Source organism: Oncorhynchus clarkii, chromosome 29 (genome assembly GCF_045791955.1).
Source record: "Oncorhynchus clarkii lewisi isolate Uvic-CL-2024 chromosome 29, UVic_Ocla_1.0, whole genome shotgun sequence".
Lineage (NCBI taxonomy): Eukaryota > Metazoa > Chordata > Actinopteri > Salmoniformes > Salmonidae > Oncorhynchus > Oncorhynchus clarkii.
Genome location: NC_092175.1, coordinates 23,758,952 through 23,780,113, shown reverse-complemented (window position 1 = coordinate 23,780,113; position 21,162 = coordinate 23,758,952). Strand labels below are relative to the sequence as shown.

Sequence of the window (21,162 nt, the reverse complement as noted above, 5' to 3'; positions counted from 1 at the left end):
TCAACCCTAACCCTATCCCTAACCCTAGCCCTAACCCTATCCCTAACCCAAGCTTCATGTCTACACCCTGGCTCAACCCTAACCCTAACCCTAGCTTCATGTCTGCACCCTGGCTCAACCCTAACCCTAGTCCTAACCATAACCCTAGCCCTAACCCTAGCCCTAGCCCTAGCCCTACCCCAAGCTTCATGTCTACACCCTGGCTCAGCCCTAACCCTATCCCTAACCCTAGCCCTAGCCCTAACCCTAGCTTCATGTCTGCACCCGAGCCCTAACCCTAGCCCTAACCCTAGCTTCATGTCTGCATTCTAGCCCTAACCCAAGCTTCGTGTCTACACCCTGGCCTAACCCTAACCCTAGTTAAAACCATAACTCTAGCTTCATGTCTACACCCTGGCTCAACCCTAACCCTAACCCTAGCTTCATGTCTACAACCTGGCTCAACCCGAACCCTATCCATAACCCTAACCCTAGCTTCATGTCTACACCTTTGGCTCAACCTCAACCCTAACCATAATACCCCTGGCCAGTCTCTTTGGCAAGGAGTGGAATGTTAGCTGATGATATTGGTACCAAACTACCTTACCCTAGCCATAACCCTAACATATTTAATGTAAACGCTATGTATACAGTGCCTTGGAAAGTATTCAGACCCCTTGACTTTTTCCACATTCTGTAAGGTTACAGCCCTATTCTAAAATTGATTACATAATTTTTTCCCTCACAATACCACATAATGACAAAGCAAAAACTGTTTTTTAGAATGTTTTGCTAATTTAAAAAAAAGAAGAAAGAAATATTACATTTACATAAGTATTCAGACCCTTTACTCAGTAGTTCGTTGCAGCAATTGCAGCCTCGAGTCTTCTTGGTTATGATGCTATAAGCTTGACACACCTGTGTTCTCCCATTCTTCTCTGCAGATCCTCTCAATTCCTGTCAGGTTGGATGAGGAGCGTTGCTGCACAGTTATTTTCAGGTCTCTCCAAAGATGTTCGATCGGGTTCAAGTCCGGGCTCTGGCTGGGCCACTCAAGGACATTCATAGACTTGTCCCGAAGCCACTCCTGCGTTGTCTTGGCTGTGTGCTTAGGGTCGTTGTCCTGTGTGCTTAGGGTCGTTGTCCTTCATTAAGGATCTCTCTACTTTGCTCCATTCATCTTTGCCTTAATCCTTACTAGTCTCCCAGTCCCTGCCGCTGAAAAACATCCCCACAGCATGATGCTGCCACCACCATGCTTCCCCATAGGGATGGTTTCAGGTTTCCTCCGGACGTGACGCTTGGCATTCAGGTCAAAGAGTTCAATCCTGTTTTCATCAGCTCTGTCACAGTGACCAGTGGGGTCTTGGTAACCTCCCTGACCAAGGCCCTTCTCCCCCAATTGCTCCGTTTGGCCGTGCGGCCAGCTCTAGGAAGAGTCTTGGTGGTTCCAAACTTTTTCCATTTAAGAATGGAGGCCACTGCGTTCTTGGGGACCTTCTGTGCCTCGACACAATCATGTCTCGGAGCTCAACAGACAATTACTTCGACCTTGGCTTGGTTTTTGCTCTGACATGCACTGCCAACTGTGGGACCTTATATAGACATGTGCGTGCCTTTCTAAATCATGTCCAATCAATTGAATTTACCACAGGTGGACTCCAGTCAAGTTGTAGAAACATCTCAAGGAGGATCAATGGATATTGGATGCACCTGACCTCAATTTCGAGTCTCATAGCAAAGGGTCTGAATACCTATTTTATTTTTACTAAATGAGCAGAAACGTGTAAAAAGCTGTTTTTGCTTTGTCATTGTGTTGTGTGTAGACTGCTGAGGATTTTTTTTTAAATGTTAATCTATTTTAGAATAAGGCTGTAATGTAACAAAATGTGGAAAAAGTCAAGGGGTCTTGAATATCTTCCGAAGGCACTATATGTTGAACATAGCTGAATCTGGGACCAATTTAACAACCGTCATGTATACAATTTGAAGGTTGGTTCAAACTGCCGTTGGTACTACGCTTGTAGTTAAATCCATAACACATCATCAAACCACCCAGCAGTAAATGTCTACAAACTGGTTGCATAATACATGTGTTTACCTGATTTGAACCTAGTAGGTGTCTGGATGAGGATGTTGAGTATAATAATAGCCTTCTGAGACCAGAAAGTTAATTTTTTATTTTTTACATAATGTAAAAAAAAATTGATGTGAAAAATTAACTTATTACCTAAACATGTTATTTATTTTTTATTGTATGTGCAAAATTGTCCTCCGTAGTGGTCATTAGGACGTAAATATTAAAACATTAACATTACAGCCAATGGTACAGTAGGTGAAAAACATAGTTGCGGCATCCAGGTGTCCACTACTGAGGGCATTTCTTGATAAGCTCTTATTTATTGTGAAAAAAATATATTACACAGTCCTCATAACTCACGTAACTATTCCTGAGATATTCACTTACTAGAAACAATTTGAATATCAAACTCACAAAAATGTTAATTAATAATTACATACATTTCCATACACACTTCCATAAAATGTGCTAATTTTGACGGCAGCCATTTAATTAAGAACCAGGAAGATAAAGTTGTCAAGGTCACACCCCCACATGTGATATCAGTGAAAAGCCAAGTGTCAATGGTGGGTGTAGCTGGTGCATGGAAGTCAGGCGCAGGAGAGCAGAGATGAATGGACAAAGCACTTTACTTAGGCAATCATAATACAGAACGCAACCGAGTCACAACACAAATGCCCAAAGAACAAATGAGGCAGCACAAAGTATGAAACCCAAGTACAAAGTACCGGCTGCCACAAATCACAGGTATAAATAAAACCCGCCGCAACCCAGCCCGGAAGCATGCCAACCTTGACAATAAACAATACCCCACACAGACATGGAGGGAACAGAGGGCGAAATACACATGTAAATTAGTAGGAGATGTAAATCAGGTGTGCAGGAAGACAAGACAAAACAAATGGAAAATTAAAGGTGGATCGGCGATGGCTAGAAGACCAGTGACGTCGACCGCCGAACGTCTCCCGAACAAGGAGAGGAACCGACTTTGGCGGAAGTCGTGACACCAAGAATGTCCTCTCAAAGGGACAACAGGACTTATACAGTGGTTTGTATGGCATCAGATGTATGGACCAAGAACTGATGTGTACTAGAGAGGACAAAAATGAATTGCTGGATCTCAGGAGGATATGATGTGTGCTACTGATATCAAGTCCTGATATCTGAATGCCTCTATATGCTGGTGTTACTTCCATCTACGCCTTCAGTTGCCATTTCATGTGGCTATGGACTGCTGCTGGAATCACGTTTATATTAATTGATTTATCCCATGCATTTGAAAATGGCTCATAAATTCAGTAATAGAGGTGGAGTGAATGTCAAAGAGGGTCATTTCAGATACTTCTACAGGCGTTTGAACCTACAGTGAATCAGCAACCTGGAGGCATATACAACATGCTGCTTCAAAATTAAATACTTATTCAGACAAGATGAGAGCCATTTCCATGGATACTGGCAGTAACTTGGCAACTACTGTGTCTGTCTGTTGTCATGGAAGCATCTGTCTCATTGCATGTGATGTACTCTGCTTTTTTAACAGCCCAGTCATTGTCTCTCTCTCTCTCTCTCTCTCTCTCTCTCTGACACACACACAAGCTTGTGTGTGTGTGTGTGTGTGTGTGTGTGTGTGTGTGTGTGTGTGTGCAAATGCAATAACTGTATGTTTCACAAGCTTGCACTTCAGTATATCACCTTACTACATGCACTAATAAAGCAATAAGCGTAGATAAATTACTTACTCAGCTTAAACGGGGAACAACTAGCTCCTCATTTGGGAACAGAAGTCCCATTACCACTTCAGCTTGGGAGCTCATTCTCTCCAGGACACTTTCATTATTTTCTCTGAGAGCTGTGAACTATCACATTCCTTTGCTCCAGGGGTAGGCAACCATGGTCCTGGTGTGCCGCAGTCACTTCATGTTTTTGATTTAAACACTCTGGAAAACCAGGTGTGTTGAATTGTGTCAATCACTGAACTAATCCATTAGCTCAGTTGGTCTGACGTGGTGCCCAGTTGGGACAAAATCCTGCAATATCTACGTCACTCCAGGAACAGGGTTGCCTACCTCTGCTCTGATCAGCCATCCTTTCTGAGTGAGACAAATTTCTGATGTCAGCAGCATGTAGCTAATCTCGATCTGGAGATGGGGAGTGCCCTGCTGTCTACCATTTTCTAGTGAGGTGGGGATGGAGGTGGAGATGGGTGAAGAGAGGGGTAACCCACCATACAGTGTTTGATGCATCCGTCCTGTAATTCAGTGAATGTGTGGTCCAACTCAATCAATGGCTCAATGTCTGCAAAATAGCATGTTTAAGAAATATAGAACATTTCAGAGACCAATGTTGAGTAGTGTGTAATGTGTACTGTGGTTATTACAGTGTTATCTCCACTGGGAGGTGTACTGTGAATATGCCAAGATGACCTAAACGCAACTGCTTGAATAACATATATTTACATTATGTGGCTATTTATGAAAGAGTAGGCTACCAACCTTGAATATTTTTTTAGAAATATATATTTGTTATTATTAACAACAAGTATAACAAAATACACTTGAATATAATACATATTTGTTTATTGACGTCACTGCTCTTGAAAACTCGGTGGAATGCATGCTGCAGGTGAGATTAGAGAGCCAGAGACGGAAGGGGAAGCGAGACATCCCACTCCCTCGTTTTTCTGGTTATATTACAGTCCATGAACTAGCAGACTAGACCCAGCTGCTATCGCATTGGTGCCTATCGGGAGAGCCACCCCCTTAAGCAGACCGAAACTAACCATGTTTTTCAGTGGTAACGGCCTTAGTAGTACATCTTTATTTATCCACCATCTTCGAGAGAGCTCGGTTCAAATTTCCATAGGCGGCGGTAGGGTAGACCTGTCCCTCGCGCACCATAATCCGTTTTTTTGTTGTGAGACGCGGAGGGTAGCGAAGTCATGGGCAAGCTTCAGGAATTCGATATTACTTTTACCAACAACAAAGTGGTATACAGCCCTGGCGAATCCATAAGTGGAACTGTGAAAATTACAAGTGGTAGCTCACTGCAATATAAGGGTAAGATTTAATTATTTGTTGATACATTTACCACTGGCTCAACGAAGCGCATTAGGATTCGATTTCGGTGGACGAACTGCGGGAGGGGTGGAACTTTTCCGCTCTTTACATGGTTTAAATGAAAGATGCTGTCCTTAATTTCCAAAAATGACATGTATGAGTTTTCTATTGTCTATTGTATTTGCCTTTTGTCATGTAACATTGTATTAGTAGTATCCTACAATTATGTTTGGATAGCTATTGTGCATTGGTGCTGGGTAGTGGGCATGCCTGTTCTTGACTGTGACAGCTGCTGATTTCAGATGTTTACAGCAGTTTTGGTAACAGTTACTTTCAGACAGTAGCAACATCCCGTAACATTATCGCATCCTGTTTAGTTCTAGTTTAGTATGACCTGTAGTTTAGTTATCATAGTTGTATATATGTTGCCAGTTATTCCAATATGATGTGGAGAAAAACCACAAGAACAGAAAGTCAACAGGTGTGGCAGTGTAGTGTTTTTTTTTCAAGGTGTGAATGTCTGATTTTAATCTGGTCAATTCCCACTGGACAGACGACAATTCAACGTCTATTCCACGTTTGTTCAACGTTTAAATGAAATTTAAATGACGTGGAAACAACGTTGATTCACCCAATGTGTGCTCAGTTGATTGTTACTTAAAAAGACGGATCATTTTAGGTTTTATATAGATTATGTTTTTGAGATGGTAGAAGGTCGAACATAGGTTAGGTAAGGTGGAGGGCAGCTTGTGAGGTTTCCATGAAGGTACACAAAGCACTCGTTGTTTAAATTGTGTGTAGAAGTGATCTTAGATGAGATTCCTGGCAGATAATAGGGGAATGCAATCAGCCCATAGCCATAGACAACTTCACAATAAGTATATTTCACTTCACATGATATATGACTATTACACAACATCATTAACAGCTCCTTGCTTGCAATAATACAGTATATGCAATTTTCAGACTTGTTAGATGGCAGTCTCATCTCACAGACAAGCCTAGTGCGATGGCAATAATCTATTAGGCAATAAGATTTTGGCCCTTTAAATTGGCAAGTATGGTTACTTGAAATGCAAACCCTTCCCAGAATCCCCATTAATGTAGTTTGACTAATGCCAAGTATTTTGCAAGCATCCTTTGTCTGACTTCCACTTTAATCTGTTTGCTTTCTTTATTAAACACCTGCATATGGATCTGATCTAAATTTGAAATCACATGTGTGTTATTCAAGTATTGCTATTAAGTTTGAATATCATATATATATTTTTCTGTCTCAATCATGTCGTGTGACATGGTGAATTTAAGGAGACTGAGAAATGTTGGCTTAATCCACCTGATCCACCTTGACATGTATGTATTAGTAGATTAAGACCGTCCCATGTTTGCAGACCTGTGACACATCGCATTAAGACGGGTCGTGGCGCGTACTGTGAAACGTTACACTGGGAGGTCATATTGGCACCGGGCCGGCCGATCACACATCCCTATGGTGACTGATGAGACTAGTAGGTGTGAGCTCCGACGACGGAGACACTTGGGGGGTAGTGTTAGTGGGTAGGTGTTGTCATCAGCCTAACACCAACACCCTCATAGAATCCGGCAGTTGTCAGTAGATAGTCTGTAACTTGCCTACCACATTCTCTGTTTAAGTAATACACTCACAGCATTCACATTAGACTTCTAGTGTGAAACCTGTGACCAGACCATGTTATCATCCCCCAATGTGATATATGGCACATCCTTGTTGAATGAAGGCTCCTTAGGTTAAGAGATTCTGGACCCATTTCAGGCTCTTTCTCAGGCATGACATCACCCTTTACTGTAAATGCCCGTCTATGTGATCAATGACATCATCCTTTTAGATGCAATGGCTCCCCTATTTGATTGATGACATCATTATCCATTAAATGCCTTGACTCTAAATCTAATTAACGACAGAATATTTTAAATGCCCTGGCTATAACCGGATAAATTGTCTTGATTTCTTTCCAGTAGTAATGCCAGCCATGTTTTTTTAGACTGTGATTGGTGAAACATTAATACCAGACAAATAGGGTCCAGGAGTACTCTGTATTCCTATCACAGGCTGTTCCCTCTCCCAATACTCTCACTATCTATCTCAAAACACCAGACATATAAACCTGTTTTTTGGAGACCGAAAGAAAATCTATGTAGATTAGTGAGAACAGAAAATACATCATGTTTTCTGTGTCCACCCCTAATGTTCAGATTCAAATTCAGAATGCCATTGTTCAAATGTATCCCATCTTCTCTTGATATGGTTGCTGCTGCCTCATTCCAAACCGATGGTGATATATACCATACTTTCCTGTGTGACAAATGTCAGCACTCTTGTCTTCTCTCCCACAGAGGTTTGTTCCTCAAGCTTCACTGCCGATTGCCGGAGGGCCACTGCCACCCCGCAGAGAGAAAGGAGGGGAAATTGGTTGAAATTGATCTCTGTCTCCTAGCCACACCATTGTCCGTGAGCTACCTAGTGCCTACACAATCAGCCTAGTCTCTCCTCTCGTTTAGTCAGTATGCATGAAGTCTGTAAGGCCCCAGGAGACAATGGGTACTCAAGAGCTTTTTAAAATCATTCTGCTGATGTGTAGCCATGTCTATTTGGCTTTAGAGCCAGCCCTAGCAAGCCCTGAATCATGTTGAGGTCAATCGGGTGTGTCGTTTCTGTGGATAAATATGTACTTTTGTGTGTATACACTATCTGGCACTACAGTACATACTATTATGTGTATGCTATCCATTACATGGATGTCTTCATTATGTGAGCTTTATGGACTGGCTCAATACCTGCCTTGCATCTGCATTGTGGTCTGAGTGAGGTGTATACAGTTACCCAGTGTTGTACAGCAACAAATAGAATAGCAAGAACAGTGGTGTGGTGCAGCCTATGGTGTGTCTGTATGTAGAGACGGACCTTGAATGATGAGGGAGATTCACTGGCCCACTGTATTATTGATGAAGAGTAGACCATTAGTCTATTTCCATTGATTATCTAGCAGAGGAAGACAAACACAAGGGGCGGCAGCATTGGGCCAGTAACTGAAAGGTTGCTAGATCAAATCCCCGAGCTGGCAAGGTAAAAAAAACTGTCATTGTGCCCCTGAGCAAGGCAGTTAACCCACTGTTCCCCAGGCGCCGTGTATGTTGATTATGGCAGCCCCTCACATAAAGGCTAGCTCAGGTAGGCATAGGTAGACCATGGTGTTCTGTTTTTCTTTGGTTACTTAGCATTCATTCAGTGGCAGGGGAACCCACAGAGTCAATAATAAGACTGTGACCGTCCCTTTATAGATCTGACGTGGTGGCTGTGAGAATCATGGTGTCTATTACATGTATGTTCACTGTACTGCTCTGTGTTGACTGGCTGTCTGTCTTTCCTGGAGCTTCCCCTGGGTGAGCAGCATGGTGGGCCCCAGTCTGAATATGTGACCCGATTCAGGAAACTAGGCGTAGGTCGCAAGTCACGACTTCACAGGAGAGCAGTTTCAATGTAAAAACATTTTTTATCGAAATGTGTTTTTTTTGTCGGCAGAAATGCCTTCTTGAACATGTTAACTTTCATGTGCCTTAATAACAAACTTGTATGCCATCTGTAAATATGAATAAAATTGTTCAATTATGAGCCTTGTTGGTTAAGCCACATAAAAAGATAGCAACCTTCCACCTAGTCATGATTGGCTGAGATAATGAGTGGGCTGGACACGCCGAGAGATGAGTTCGGATTGGTCTGCCATACAGAAGGCTTTTGTCTATTTTAGCTGGTCAGTCTGTGTTGGAATTCTGTCGAACGCTGATTTTTTAAAATGTAGCTGCATAATGTTTGCTCTCCACTTTCTGGAGGATCGAGTCTTGAAATCAGTGGAATTAGAGTACGATAGCTAGAGAGATGGCGAAAACACTTGTTTCCGGATTACGTCTTAAAACTAAAACCATTTGTGGCATAGATTCATGACAGGGAGACGCGTCCACCATGTATGTAAGATAGTCTAGCTAGCTACATTTTCAGATATTACACTTTTAACATTTTTACAAAGTGGTTTCATTTCAAGCTAAAGTGTATTGTTAGCTACTGTTAGCTGGCTGGCTCGTTAGCTAACGTGATGTGATGTGTGTGATCTTACATGTTGTTTGCCTAGCTACGTTCCTTGTTTACCTAGGTAGCTAGCTACAACACCCATTGAATATGGCCGGTGTCAGTAAAAGTCGGCAAAAAAGCATAATGAAATTGTTGCCGGCAGAGCCGTTTAGGCTGTTTTCATGTTATCCAGAGGTAAACAAATTATCGTCCAGAGCATTAACGAGATGGGGGGGGGTTAAAGCTTAAGAGGGTGTGAACAATGCTAAATGGGTGTAGACAAAGAAGAGCTCTCTCACCGAAACACTAAAATGCAATTTTCTCACAAATGAGTTGACAAGTTTATCAACTTTCAAAGCAGAATTACTTTCCCATTGTTCTTCAAATGCAATGCAACGATATACCATTTTGTAGCTCTGAGTCTCTACTTTTATCCAATGTAAAAAACAGAAATTAAAATATTGCTACATGAGACTGAATCCAGGTGGTGAGTCACATATAGACATCTGATACAGTAAGGTAACCCCACTGTATTGATACTGCTGGTTTCATCAGGCTTTGGGAAGCTTGTGGTCAGGATGTATATAATTGACTCACACATTTGATGTCCATCTGACTTTCACTGGAAGTGTCCAATTATGAGGCTGGTAGGAAATGAAACTAACATTTCAGGTGAAAACGCCACATCAGTCTGATGAAGTCCCATCAAAGGGCTCTTCGAGAGTTATACGTAAGGGGAGGCTGGTTTTTCCCAACCTGACATTTCAGGTGAAAACGCTATCTGATAACCTCTTGCAACTAGGCCAATAAAGAGAAACCAGAAACGAAACAGGTTTTCAGACCCAGTATGGATGGTTGATACTAGCATCTAGTCTGTTGTTCTTTTGAAGTGGCCAGTAATGCATGTTTGGTTTAACTTTACAAGCCTAAGCAGACTGTAAAGAGCAAGGTGGGGAAATTAGACCTGGACCTATTCATCCTATTTGTTTGTGGCTGGCTGATAATGGATGATGCCTGCGCTTGCAGAAAACAGAAACAGACAAACATTTACTGTAACCCAACACTCATGAACTGTAACGGGAACAACTTCCCTCATGCCAACAACACTAAAGACTCTTTACTTTCTCCTGTCATGTGCTGTTTCCATGACTGACTAGCATGTTTCAGTTTGCCTTGCTAGGCCTACAAAACACAAGGCTTTCAAACGCATGTCATTTGGATGGTGCGACTGTGCAAGGTTTTGTTATCACTATCAGTTTGAACTTTTATGGTTCATTCCCTAGTGATCTGGGAAACCACCAACCAGCATGAACCTTGATGACTCTTCCGTCTCCCCCAGTTCAGCACACACTCCCTGCCTTCCTGGCTGCAAATTGTAGTGAGTCACAAAGAAAGCCTTCCCCACAGGGCCAGAGTCTCAGTTTCTCCCTGGTCTGTATAGATTGAGGGGTTTGACTAAATCATGATATCATCATAGCCCTGAAGTAGTGTGGAGGGAAAGTTGTTGGTGATTAACCTAGATGTATCAGACTCAGGTGGCAAAAGGCCCAATCATCAGACTTTGACTGGACTACTTACCAAGGGTAAAAAAAATATTTATACAATATTGTTTCATGGCATCCCTAACAGCCACCAACCACTACCTCCCCCTTGGCTTAGATATGATTTAACCTTTTCTGGCCTGCGTACCCCAACTCCCTCATAAACCCCTAATCTATCAGAATCCATTGGTGGAATCCCACGCCTTCCTCACCTCACACATCTCCCCCACTCTTTTTTTCTAAGTTAACAGGACTTAGTTCCCTTATTGTATTGTAATATTGTAATATCTGCATGGCGAGTGTACTTGGCTCCACTGGAGACATTGGTTTTAGTAGACTTCCTTTCCGCTTGTCTCTTCTGCAATGATCTGTAAAGGTGTAAGCAACAAGTTCATTCTCATCATTTGACTGGCTTTAACTTGTTCAATCGTTACAGATCCATGAAGTCAGAGGAAAGGATGTACTGGAGACTGCCAAAATAAAGCAAACACCAACATAAAGTGTCTTAATAGGGCATTGGTAGAGTTGGGACGATATGGACAAAAATCCATTGCAATAAATTGCCTAAATTAATGTGATAACGATAAATAGAAAGATAATTAATGTGCAATAAAAAAATATGATCCTTTAAACTACTAGTACTAGTTTGATTGTTGTAGCCATCAATTGTCCCATTAACAGTCACCCATTTTAGCAAACATATTTAATTTCAAACTTCACATTCCTCTAGTAAATATCGTTGTAATGAACGATATGTGACCGACGGCCTTGATTTGGTCTTATGTGTTTATTATTATATATATTTTTTAATTCTACCCCCTTTTTTTCTTCCCAATATCCAATTGTTAGTAGCTACCATCTTGTCTCATCGCTACAACTCCCGATTTCGTGGTATCCAATTGTTAGTAGCTACCATCTTGTCTCATCTCTACAACTCCCGTACGGGCTCGGGAGAGACGAAGGTTGAAAGTCATGCGTCCTCCAATACACAACACAACCAAGCCGCACTGCTTCTTAACACAGCGTGCATCCAACCCGGAAGCCAGCCGCACCAATGTGTCGGAGGAAACACCGTGCACCTGGCAACCTTGGTTGGCGCGCACTGCGGCCGGCCTGCCACAGGAGTCGCTGGTGCGTGATGATACAAGGATATCCCTACCGGCCAAGCCCTCCCTAACCCGGACGACGCTATGTCAATTGTGAGTCGCCCCACGGACCTCCCGGTCGCGGCCGTTTTATGTTTGATGAAAGGAGAGACACAGAGCTACAAAATAGTATATTATACACTGCATTTGAGGAACAATTGGAAAGTAAATCTGCTTTGAAAGTTGACAAACTTGTAACCTCACTTTTGAGAAAGTGGCCTTTGAATGTTTTGGTACCTACTGAAGAGCTCTTCTTTGTCTACACCTATTCAGTATCATTCACAACCTCTTAAGCTTTAGCTCCACCAATCTCTTTAATTGTTGATCCGAGCATTCTGTCCTAACAACAGCAGTCAAGCACCCAAGCGAACTGGCTAACAGTTGTTGCATTGACATTCTATTAAAATGGACACTTGCATAGTGGAGTCTTTTGTTAAGACATGTAGCTAGCTAGCTAAACAATGAACCATAATCCCAACTCATGACATTACTACCCTGCATGAATCTGCAGGTAGCTAACCAAACAGGTTCAATGTTAGCTAGCTAATATTAGGCTATAACTAGCAAAGCAAATGGCTCTGAGATACGAATAATAGGATCATACATGTAACGTTAGCTAGCGAGCCAGCCGGCTAAAGCTAGCTAGCTAACAGTACACTCTAACTTGAAATTAAAAGATTTGATGTCAAAATTAGAAACGTGTAATATCTGAAAATGTAGCTAGCTAGACTATCTTACATTATGGTTGTACGCTTCTCCCTGTCACAGATGCCATGATTGCCCTTAGTTTGAAAATGTAATCCGGAGACAGGTGTTTTCTCCATCTCCTTAGCTATCAAACTCTAACTCCTCTGATTTCAAAACTTGGTCCTCCAGAAAGTGGAGAGCAACACTTATGCAGTTCTACTAAGCAGTATATTTTTTTAAAAGCTGCGTTAGACAGGATTACCTACACATACTAACCAGCTCAAATAGACAGAAGCTTGCTATATGGCAGACCAGCCTGAACTAATTTCTTGGCATGTCCAGCCCAATCATTATCTCAGCCAATCATGGCTAGCAGGAATGTTGCTGGCTTTTTATGTGGCTAAACCAACCAGGCTCGTAATTTAACAATTTTATTTGTATTTACAGATGGTAGAGATGGAAACTCGAGTCCGAGACTCGGTCTCGAGTTGCACTTAAGTCGCAAAACGACTTGCGACTTGACTTAGACTCGTGATCAGTTGCCTTGAGACTTGACTTGGATTCTAGATGAGAGACTTGTGAACAATGTAAGTCAGTACTGGGATAAGTTTTTGTTGTACATTCTGTCAGATAACATGGAACACGTCTGTAGCCACGAAGTGCTTTGAAAGGCTGGTCATGGCTCACATCAACACCCAGAAACCCTAGACCCACTCCAATTTGCATACCGCCCCAACAGATCCACAGATGATGCAATCAATATTGCACTCGACACTGCCTTTTCCCACCTGAACAAAAGGAACACCTATGTGAGAATGCTATTCATTGACTGTAGCACAACGTTCAACACCATAGTGCCCTCAAAGCTCATCAATAAGCTTCCTGATGGGCCGCCCCCAGGTGGTAAGGCTAAGTAACAACACATCTGCCACGCTGATCCTCAACACAGGGGCCCCTCAGAGGTTCGTGCTCAGTCCCCTGCTCTATTCCCTGTTCACTCATGACTGCACGGCCAGGCACGACTCCAACACCATCATTACATTTGCTGATGACACAACAGTAGTAGGCCTGATCACCGACAACAACGAGACAGCCCAAAGGGAGAAGGTCAGCGACCTGGCCATGTGGTGCCAGGAGAACAACCTCTCCCACAACGTGATCAAGACAAAGGAGATGATTGTGGACTACAGGAAAAAGAGGACCGAGCACGCCCCCATTCTCATCGACAGGGCTGCAGTGGAGCAGGTTAAGAGCGTCACGTTCCTTGGTGTCCATGTCACCAACAAACTAACATGTTCCAAGCTGACCAAGGCAGTCATGAAGAGGGCACGACAAAACCTATTCCCCTCAGGAGACTGAAAAATATTTGCCATGGGTCCTCAGATCCTCAAAAGGTTCTACAGCTGCACCATGGTTGCATCACTGCCTGGTATGGCAACTGCTCAGCCTCCGACCGCAAGGCACTACAGAGGGTAGTGCGAACGGCCCAGTACATCACTGGGGCCAAGCTTCCTGCCATCCAGAAACTCTATACCAGGCCGTGGAATGAGGCCCTAAAAATTGTCAGACTCCAGCCACCCTAGTCGTCGACGGCAAGCGGTACCGGAGAGCCAAGTCTAGGTCCAAGAGGCTTCTGAACAACTTCTACCCCCAAGCCATAAGACTCCTGAACATCTAGTCAAATGGCTACCCGGACTATTTGCATTGCCCCCTCCCCCCCTTTATACCACTGCTACTCTCTGTTGTCATCTATGCACAGTCACTTTAATAACTCTACCTACATGTACATACTACCTCAACTAACCGGTGTCCCCGCATATTGACTCTGTATTGGTACCCCCCTGTATATAGTCTCGCTATTGTTATTTTACTGCTGCTCTTTAATTACTTGTTACTTTTATCTCTTATTCTTGTCCATATTTTAAACTGCATTGTTGGTTTTGGGCTCGTAAGTAAGCATTTCACTGTAAGTTTGTATTCGGCGCATGTGACTAATACAATTTGGTTTCATTTGAACAGGCGGCATTGTAACACAAAGTAGTTTAATCCAGAGGGCTGAATAGCGTTCTAGAATGTCAAAAAATATGCAGACAAGAACGTACCGATTTCAAGTGTTGGCTGTGCCTGCCACCAGTGCCCCAGTGGAGAGAGTGTTTAGTCATGGAGGCCTCATCATGCGCCCTCATCATGCCAGGCTCAGTGCAGAAACGCTGACAAACTTGATCTTTCTGAAATGTAAACTGTCTGCAACAGAAATGTTCTCCGTCTTAGGGCACAGGATGTAATTTGCTACTTGTATTTCTGTTAAATGTCATGGTCAGTAAGTATATTTTAGTATATTTTTTTCAAATCAAATCAAATTCATTTGTCACATACACATGGTTAGCAGATGTTAATGCGAGTGTAGCGAAATGCTTGTGCTTCTAGTTCCAACAATGCAGTAATAACCAACGAGTAATCTAACCTAACAATTCCACAACTACTACCTTATACACACAAGTGTAAAGGGATAAAGAATATGTACATAAAGATATATGAATGAGTGATGGTACAGAACGGCATAGGCAAGATGCAGTAGATGGTATAGAGTACAGTATATACATATGAGATGAGTAAAGTGGCATAGTTTAAAGTGGCTAGTGATACATGTATTACATAAAGATGCAGTAGATGATAAGAGTACAGTATATACATATACAGTGCCTTGCGAAAGTATTCGGCCCCCTTGAACTTTGCGACCTTTTGCCACATTTCAGGCTTCAAACATAAAGATATAAAACTGTATTTTTTTTGTGAAGAATCAACAACAAGTGGGACACAATCAGGAAGTGGAACGACATTTATTGGATATTTCAAACTTTTTTAACAAATCAAAAACGGAAAAATTGGGCGTGCAAAATTATTCAGCCCCTTTACTTTCAGTGGAGCAAACTCTCTCCAGAAGTTCAGTGAGGATCTCTGAATGATCCAATGTTGACCTAAATGACTAATGATGATAAATACAATCCACCTGTGTGTAATCAAGTCTCCGTATAAATGCACCTGCACTGTGATAGTCTCAGAGGTCCGTTAAAAGCGCAGAGAGCATCATGAAGAACAAGGAACACACCAGGCAGGTCCGAGATACTGTTGTGAAGAAGTTTAAAGCCGGATTTGGATACAAAATATTTCCCAAGCTTTAAACATCCCAAGGAGCACTGTGCAAGCGATAATATTGAAATGGAAGGAGTATCAGACCACTGCAAATCTACCAAGACCTGGCCGTCCCTCTAAACTTTCAGCTCATACAAGGAGAAGACTGATCAGAGATGCAGCCAAGAGGCCCATGATCACTCTGGATGAACTGCAGAGATCTACAGCTGAGGTGGGAGACTCTGTCCATAGGACAACAATCAGTCGTATATTGCACAAATCTGGCCTTTATGGAAGAGTGGCAAGAAGAAAGCCATTTCTTAAAGATATCCATAAAAAGTGTCGTTTAAAGTTTGCCACAAGCCACCTGGGAGACACACCAAACATGTGGAAGAAGGTGCTCTGGTCAGATGAAACCAAAATTGAACTTTTTGTCAACAATGCAAAACGTTATGTTTGGCGTAAAAGCAACACAGCTGAACACACCATCCCCACTGTCAAACATGGTGGTGGCAGCATCATGGTTTGGGCCTGTTTTTCTTCAGCAGGGACAGGGAAGATGGTTAAAATTGATGGGAAGATGGATGGAGCCAAATACAGGACCATTCTGGAAGAAAACCTGATGGAGTCTGCAAAAGACCTGAGACTGGGATGGAGATTTGTCTTCCAACAAGACAATGATCCAAAACATAAAGCAAAATCTACAATGGAATGGTTCAAAAATAAACATATCCAGGTGTTAGAATGGCCAAGTCAAAGTCCAGACCCGAATCCAATCGAGAATCTGTGGAAAGAACTGAAAACTGCTGTTCACAAATGCTCTCCATCCAACCTCACTGAGCTCGAGCTGTTTTGCAAGGAGGAATGGGAAAAAATTTCAGTCTCTCGATGTGCAAAACTGATAGAGACATACCCCAAGCGACTTACAGCTGTAATCGCAGCAAAAGGTGGCGCTACAAAGTATTAACTTAAGGGGGCTGAATAATTTTGCACGCACAATTTTTCAGTTTTTGAGTTGTTAAAAAAGTTTGAAATATCCAATAAATGTCGTTCCACTTCAAGATTGTGTCCCACTTGTTGTTGATTCTTCACAAAAAAAATACAGTTTTATATCTTTATGTTTGAAGCCTGAAATGTGGCAAAAGGTCGCAAAGTTCAAGGGGGCCGAATACTTTCGCAATGCACTGTACATATGAGATGAATAATGTAGGGTATGTGAACATTATATTAAGTAGCATTGTTTAAAGTGGCTAGTGATATATTTTCCATCAATTTCCATCAATTCCCATTATTAAAGTGGCTGGAGTTGAGTCAGTGTGTTGGCAGCAGCCACTCAATGTTAGTGGTGGCTGTTTAACAGTCTGATGGCCTTGAGATAGAAGCTGTTTTTCAGTCTCTCGGTCCCAGCTTTGATGCACCTGTACTGACCTCGCCTTCTGGATGATAGCGGGGTGAACAGGCAGTGGCTCGGGTGGTTGTTGTCCTTGATGATCTTTATGGCCTTCCTGTGACATCGGGTGGTGTAGGTGTCCTGGAGGGCAGGTAGTTTGCCCCCGGTGATGCGTTGTGCAGACCTCACTACCCTCTGGAGAGCCTTACGGTTGTGGGCGGAGCAGTTTCCGTACCAGGCGGTGATACAGCCCGAAAGGATGCTCTCGATTGTGCATCTGTAGAAGTTTGTGAGTGTTTTTAGTGACAAGCCGAATTTCTTCAGCCTCCTGAGGTTGAAGAGGCGCTGCTGCGCCTTCTTCACGATGCTGTCTGTGTGGGTGGACCAATTCAGTTTGTCTGTGATGTGTACGCCGAGGAACTTAAAACTTACTACCCTCTCCACTACTGTCCCATCGATGTGGATAGGGGGGTGTTCCCTCTGCTGTTTCCTGAAGTCCACAATCATCTCCTTAGTTTTGTTGACGTTGAGTGTGAGGTTATTTTCCTGACACCACACTCCGAGGGCCCTCACCTCCTCCCTGTAGGCCATCTCGTCGTTGTTGGTAGTCAAGCCTACCACTGTATTGTCGTCCGCAAACTTGATGATTGAGTTGGAGGCGTGCGTGGCCACGCAGTCGTGGGTGAACAGGGAGTACAGGAGAGGGCTCAGAACGCACCCTTGTGGGGCCCCAGTGTTGAGGATCAGCGGGGTGGAGATGTTGTTACCTACCCTCACCACCTGGGGGCGGCCCGTCAGGAAGTCCAGTACCCAGTTGCACAGGGCGGGGTCGATACCCAGGGTCTCGAGCTTGATGACGAGTTTGGACGGTACTATGGTGTTAAATGCTGAGCTGTAGTCGATGAACAGCATTCTCACATAGGTATTCCTCTTGTCCAGATGGGTTAGGGTAGTGTGCAGTGTGGTTGCGATTGCGTCGTCTGTGGACCTATTTGGGCGGTAAGCAAATTGGAGTGGGTCTAGGGTGTCAGGTAGGGTGGAGGTGATATGGTCCTTGACTAGTCTCTCAAAGCACTTCATGATGACGGAAGTGAGTGCTACGGGGCAGTAGTCGTTTAGCTCAGTTACCTTAGCTTTCTTGGGAACAGGAACAATGGTGGCCCTCTTGAAGCATGTGGGAACAGCAGACTGGGATAAGGGATGATTGAATATGTCCGTAAACACACCAGCCAGCTGGTCTGCGCATGCTCTGAGGGCGCGGCTGGGGATGCCGTCTGGGCCTGCAGCCTGGTTCTACAATGTAAAAGGAAATTTCCACACATTGATGCATTTGTCTTAATCAGACTTAATGATTATTAATGATATTTCAACACAATGCATACATAGAACAATAAGTTTCTCTTATTCAACGTTCTGACTCCAAAGCGTGGATTGCAGGCCACGTAACATATTTCTATGCACACTGAGGCACGTGTGATTCTATTTCGCACAACCAGAATGTCAGAGACATAGGACACAGACGTACGAATCTCTGAACTATGGTGCGTCTTTGCCACAGTAATAATTTTTTTGAATCAAATTCCAAATGCAAGCTTCATAAGTAAATTATCAATTTCAAGCAACTGTTACTTCCTAAAATACCAGTAGGCCTATGCTAGTAATTATTGACCCATTACTGATGGGCTTGCAATGTAAAAAGTTAATTTTCTTCTTCCCAAAAATGTTGATACTGCATATTTATTTATTACGGCAATCTTCTCTTCCTATAATTTGACTTTTGCGCTGAACCCAATCCTATAGCTGTACAGCAAATCAGCAATCTGTTTGCTAGCTTGCCACCAGACCTGTATTGATTGACAGTTTGCTGGTCCAGTCAGAGTGCCAATCTGTTGCAGGTTGTTTTGTAAGAGCGATGGTGCTGCTACTGTCTCTGGCTGTGTGTAGAGTAAACCACGTAGACTCTGTGCCACAAAATTAGTGACAAAACATTACCAAACCTGGCCAGATAAGATCAAGTCATCAGTCTCAAGTCAAAGTCGAGTCCCAAGTCTTAAAGCTCCAAGTCAAGTCTCAAGTTAAATTATTTTCTGTCGAGTCTCAAGTCATCAAGTTTGTGACTCGAGTCAGCCTTGAGTCCGTGTCATGTGACTCGAGTCCATAACTCTGCTCTATACCATCACGATACTCGTTACCAAAACGATACCACGGCAAAAAAAGAAGGCGTATTAGCCAAAGTCAGAGAATGGCACTTGATTCAGACAGATCTTTTGAGTTCATTATTACATTTGAAATGTTATTTTTTTAAATGAATTAATCAATTATACAATCATACAATCAATTTGACATATATTTTTTAATCAATCTAACTACATAACATAAGGGTAATCATTTATTTGAATTGTAAATCTCGAGTCTATTAAGGAACTAGGTAAATCAAGATGTAGCCTAGGCTTATTCACAATACAGGTGAATGCATATTCAATAGGAGTGCATGCATTGAGTTATTGAGCTTGTTTTGGTTGATTTCATGAGGCTACAGAGGAAAAACAGTCTGTTCCCTTCCATTTGGGACTTATTTTATTGTACTGATCAACAGCTTTTCCATAGAAGAATCAACCCTTTATTTTATGGAAGTGCGCACTGTTTCTATACGTTATTCTCACGCACAGAAGATGATATTGAGAGATGTGAGGCAGGGGAGATGAAGAAAATGAATAATGTTTTTGGTGACAATCAACTTTGAAATCAGTAATATTTTGCATTATCACTGTTTTGTACTATGGGTAGTGAATTGATGTTGTAAGCTAGCAAGGAATGTTGACCTACAAAGCTTGAAGCTACCGGTATCTTCTTGCATTGTAAAGTGTTCTAGCCTGTAATGCTAATGGGCATTGTTGTGTGAACAGTAATTAACAGTTTAAAAAAAAATGTACATGCCTTGTAGCATTATTCAAGTGTGTTAACTTCTATGCAACATAAGGGACGATACAGCCCAGACTCCCAAGGGAGTGCAGTGTCTCCTCAGGACAGGCTACAGCTAGCAATGAGTAAGTGGAGCAGGCATGGAGCAGGCACGGTGGCAAATTTTCGGTTTATCGTCCCAGCTCTAGGCGTTGGGCCAGCACGAGCAGCCAGAACAGCTTCAATGCGCTTAGGCATATATTCTACAAGTGCCTCTATTCGAGGGATGTGACACCATTCTTCCACAAGATGGTGGTGGAAAATGCTGTCTTAGGTGCCGCTCAAGAATCTCCCATAAGAGTTCCATTGGGTTGAGATCTTGTGACTGAGACACACATATACACACACACTCTTTTAACCCTCCATGCACTTTTGAGATCCCTCTTTCAAAGTCACTGAGATTTCTTCTTCTATCCATGGTAGCCAAAATAATGGGCAAGTGTTTCCTTTATTTTGGCAGTTACCTGTAACTAGTCTAGAGATCAAACCCTTCCTGGGTGGAGATGGATGAGTCACCTACCACTTGTACATTGTGTAAGAGACAGAGACATTGGTTTCCTGCTTAGAGATACAGATTACATTTTGATTGTCATTATCTACACACCAAGTGGATTTTCCAGTTAGCGTGTGCTGTTCTCTGTTGTTAACTTGACATAATGTGACAGGCACTTAGCCTGGTGTTGTATTGTTTAAGGCTGTATGAGCTCACAAAACTATCTGGTTTCCTGTAACCCTCATGATAACAAGGATCCAAACATTGATCAAGCCTTGGAATGATTGTCTTGAAAGGCCAGGGTTCACCCATCCTTGGAGACAGAGGCCCTTGTAGACAGATGGGATGGGAGAGGTTGTGTTGGGGGTGGTGGGGAGCTGGAAGATTGTCTGGAATGTCACACATTCCACAGTTAACAGAACCACTCTCTACTGCTGGACACAGAATGGGTGGTTTGATGGATCTGAGCTGACTACACTACACACAAGACCACACTGTACACTGAGTGTATAATAGCCACTATCACTTGAGACAGGTAAGCAAGCCAGCAGCTGTTGTGTGTGTGTGTGTGAAGGTAATGTGTTGGTTACCATGAC

The 21,162-nt window shown here is 42.8% G+C and overlaps 1 protein-coding gene across 1 annotated transcript in view; it reads left to right on the top strand.

Moving 5' to 3' along the window:
• The first annotated feature begins 4,979 nt into the window (after positions 1–4,979).
• The window catches only part of LOC139388127 (arrestin domain containing 1b), a 60,608-nt gene continuing 44,425 nt past the window's right edge, over positions 4,980–21,162 (top strand). The window contains exon 1 of the mRNA XM_071134702.1: positions 4,980–5,115. Within this exon, the coding sequence (XP_070990803.1) occupies positions 4,998–5,115 (118 nt within the window). The 5' untranslated portion in view covers positions 4,980–4,997. The remainder of the gene's footprint in view (positions 5,116–21,162) is intronic.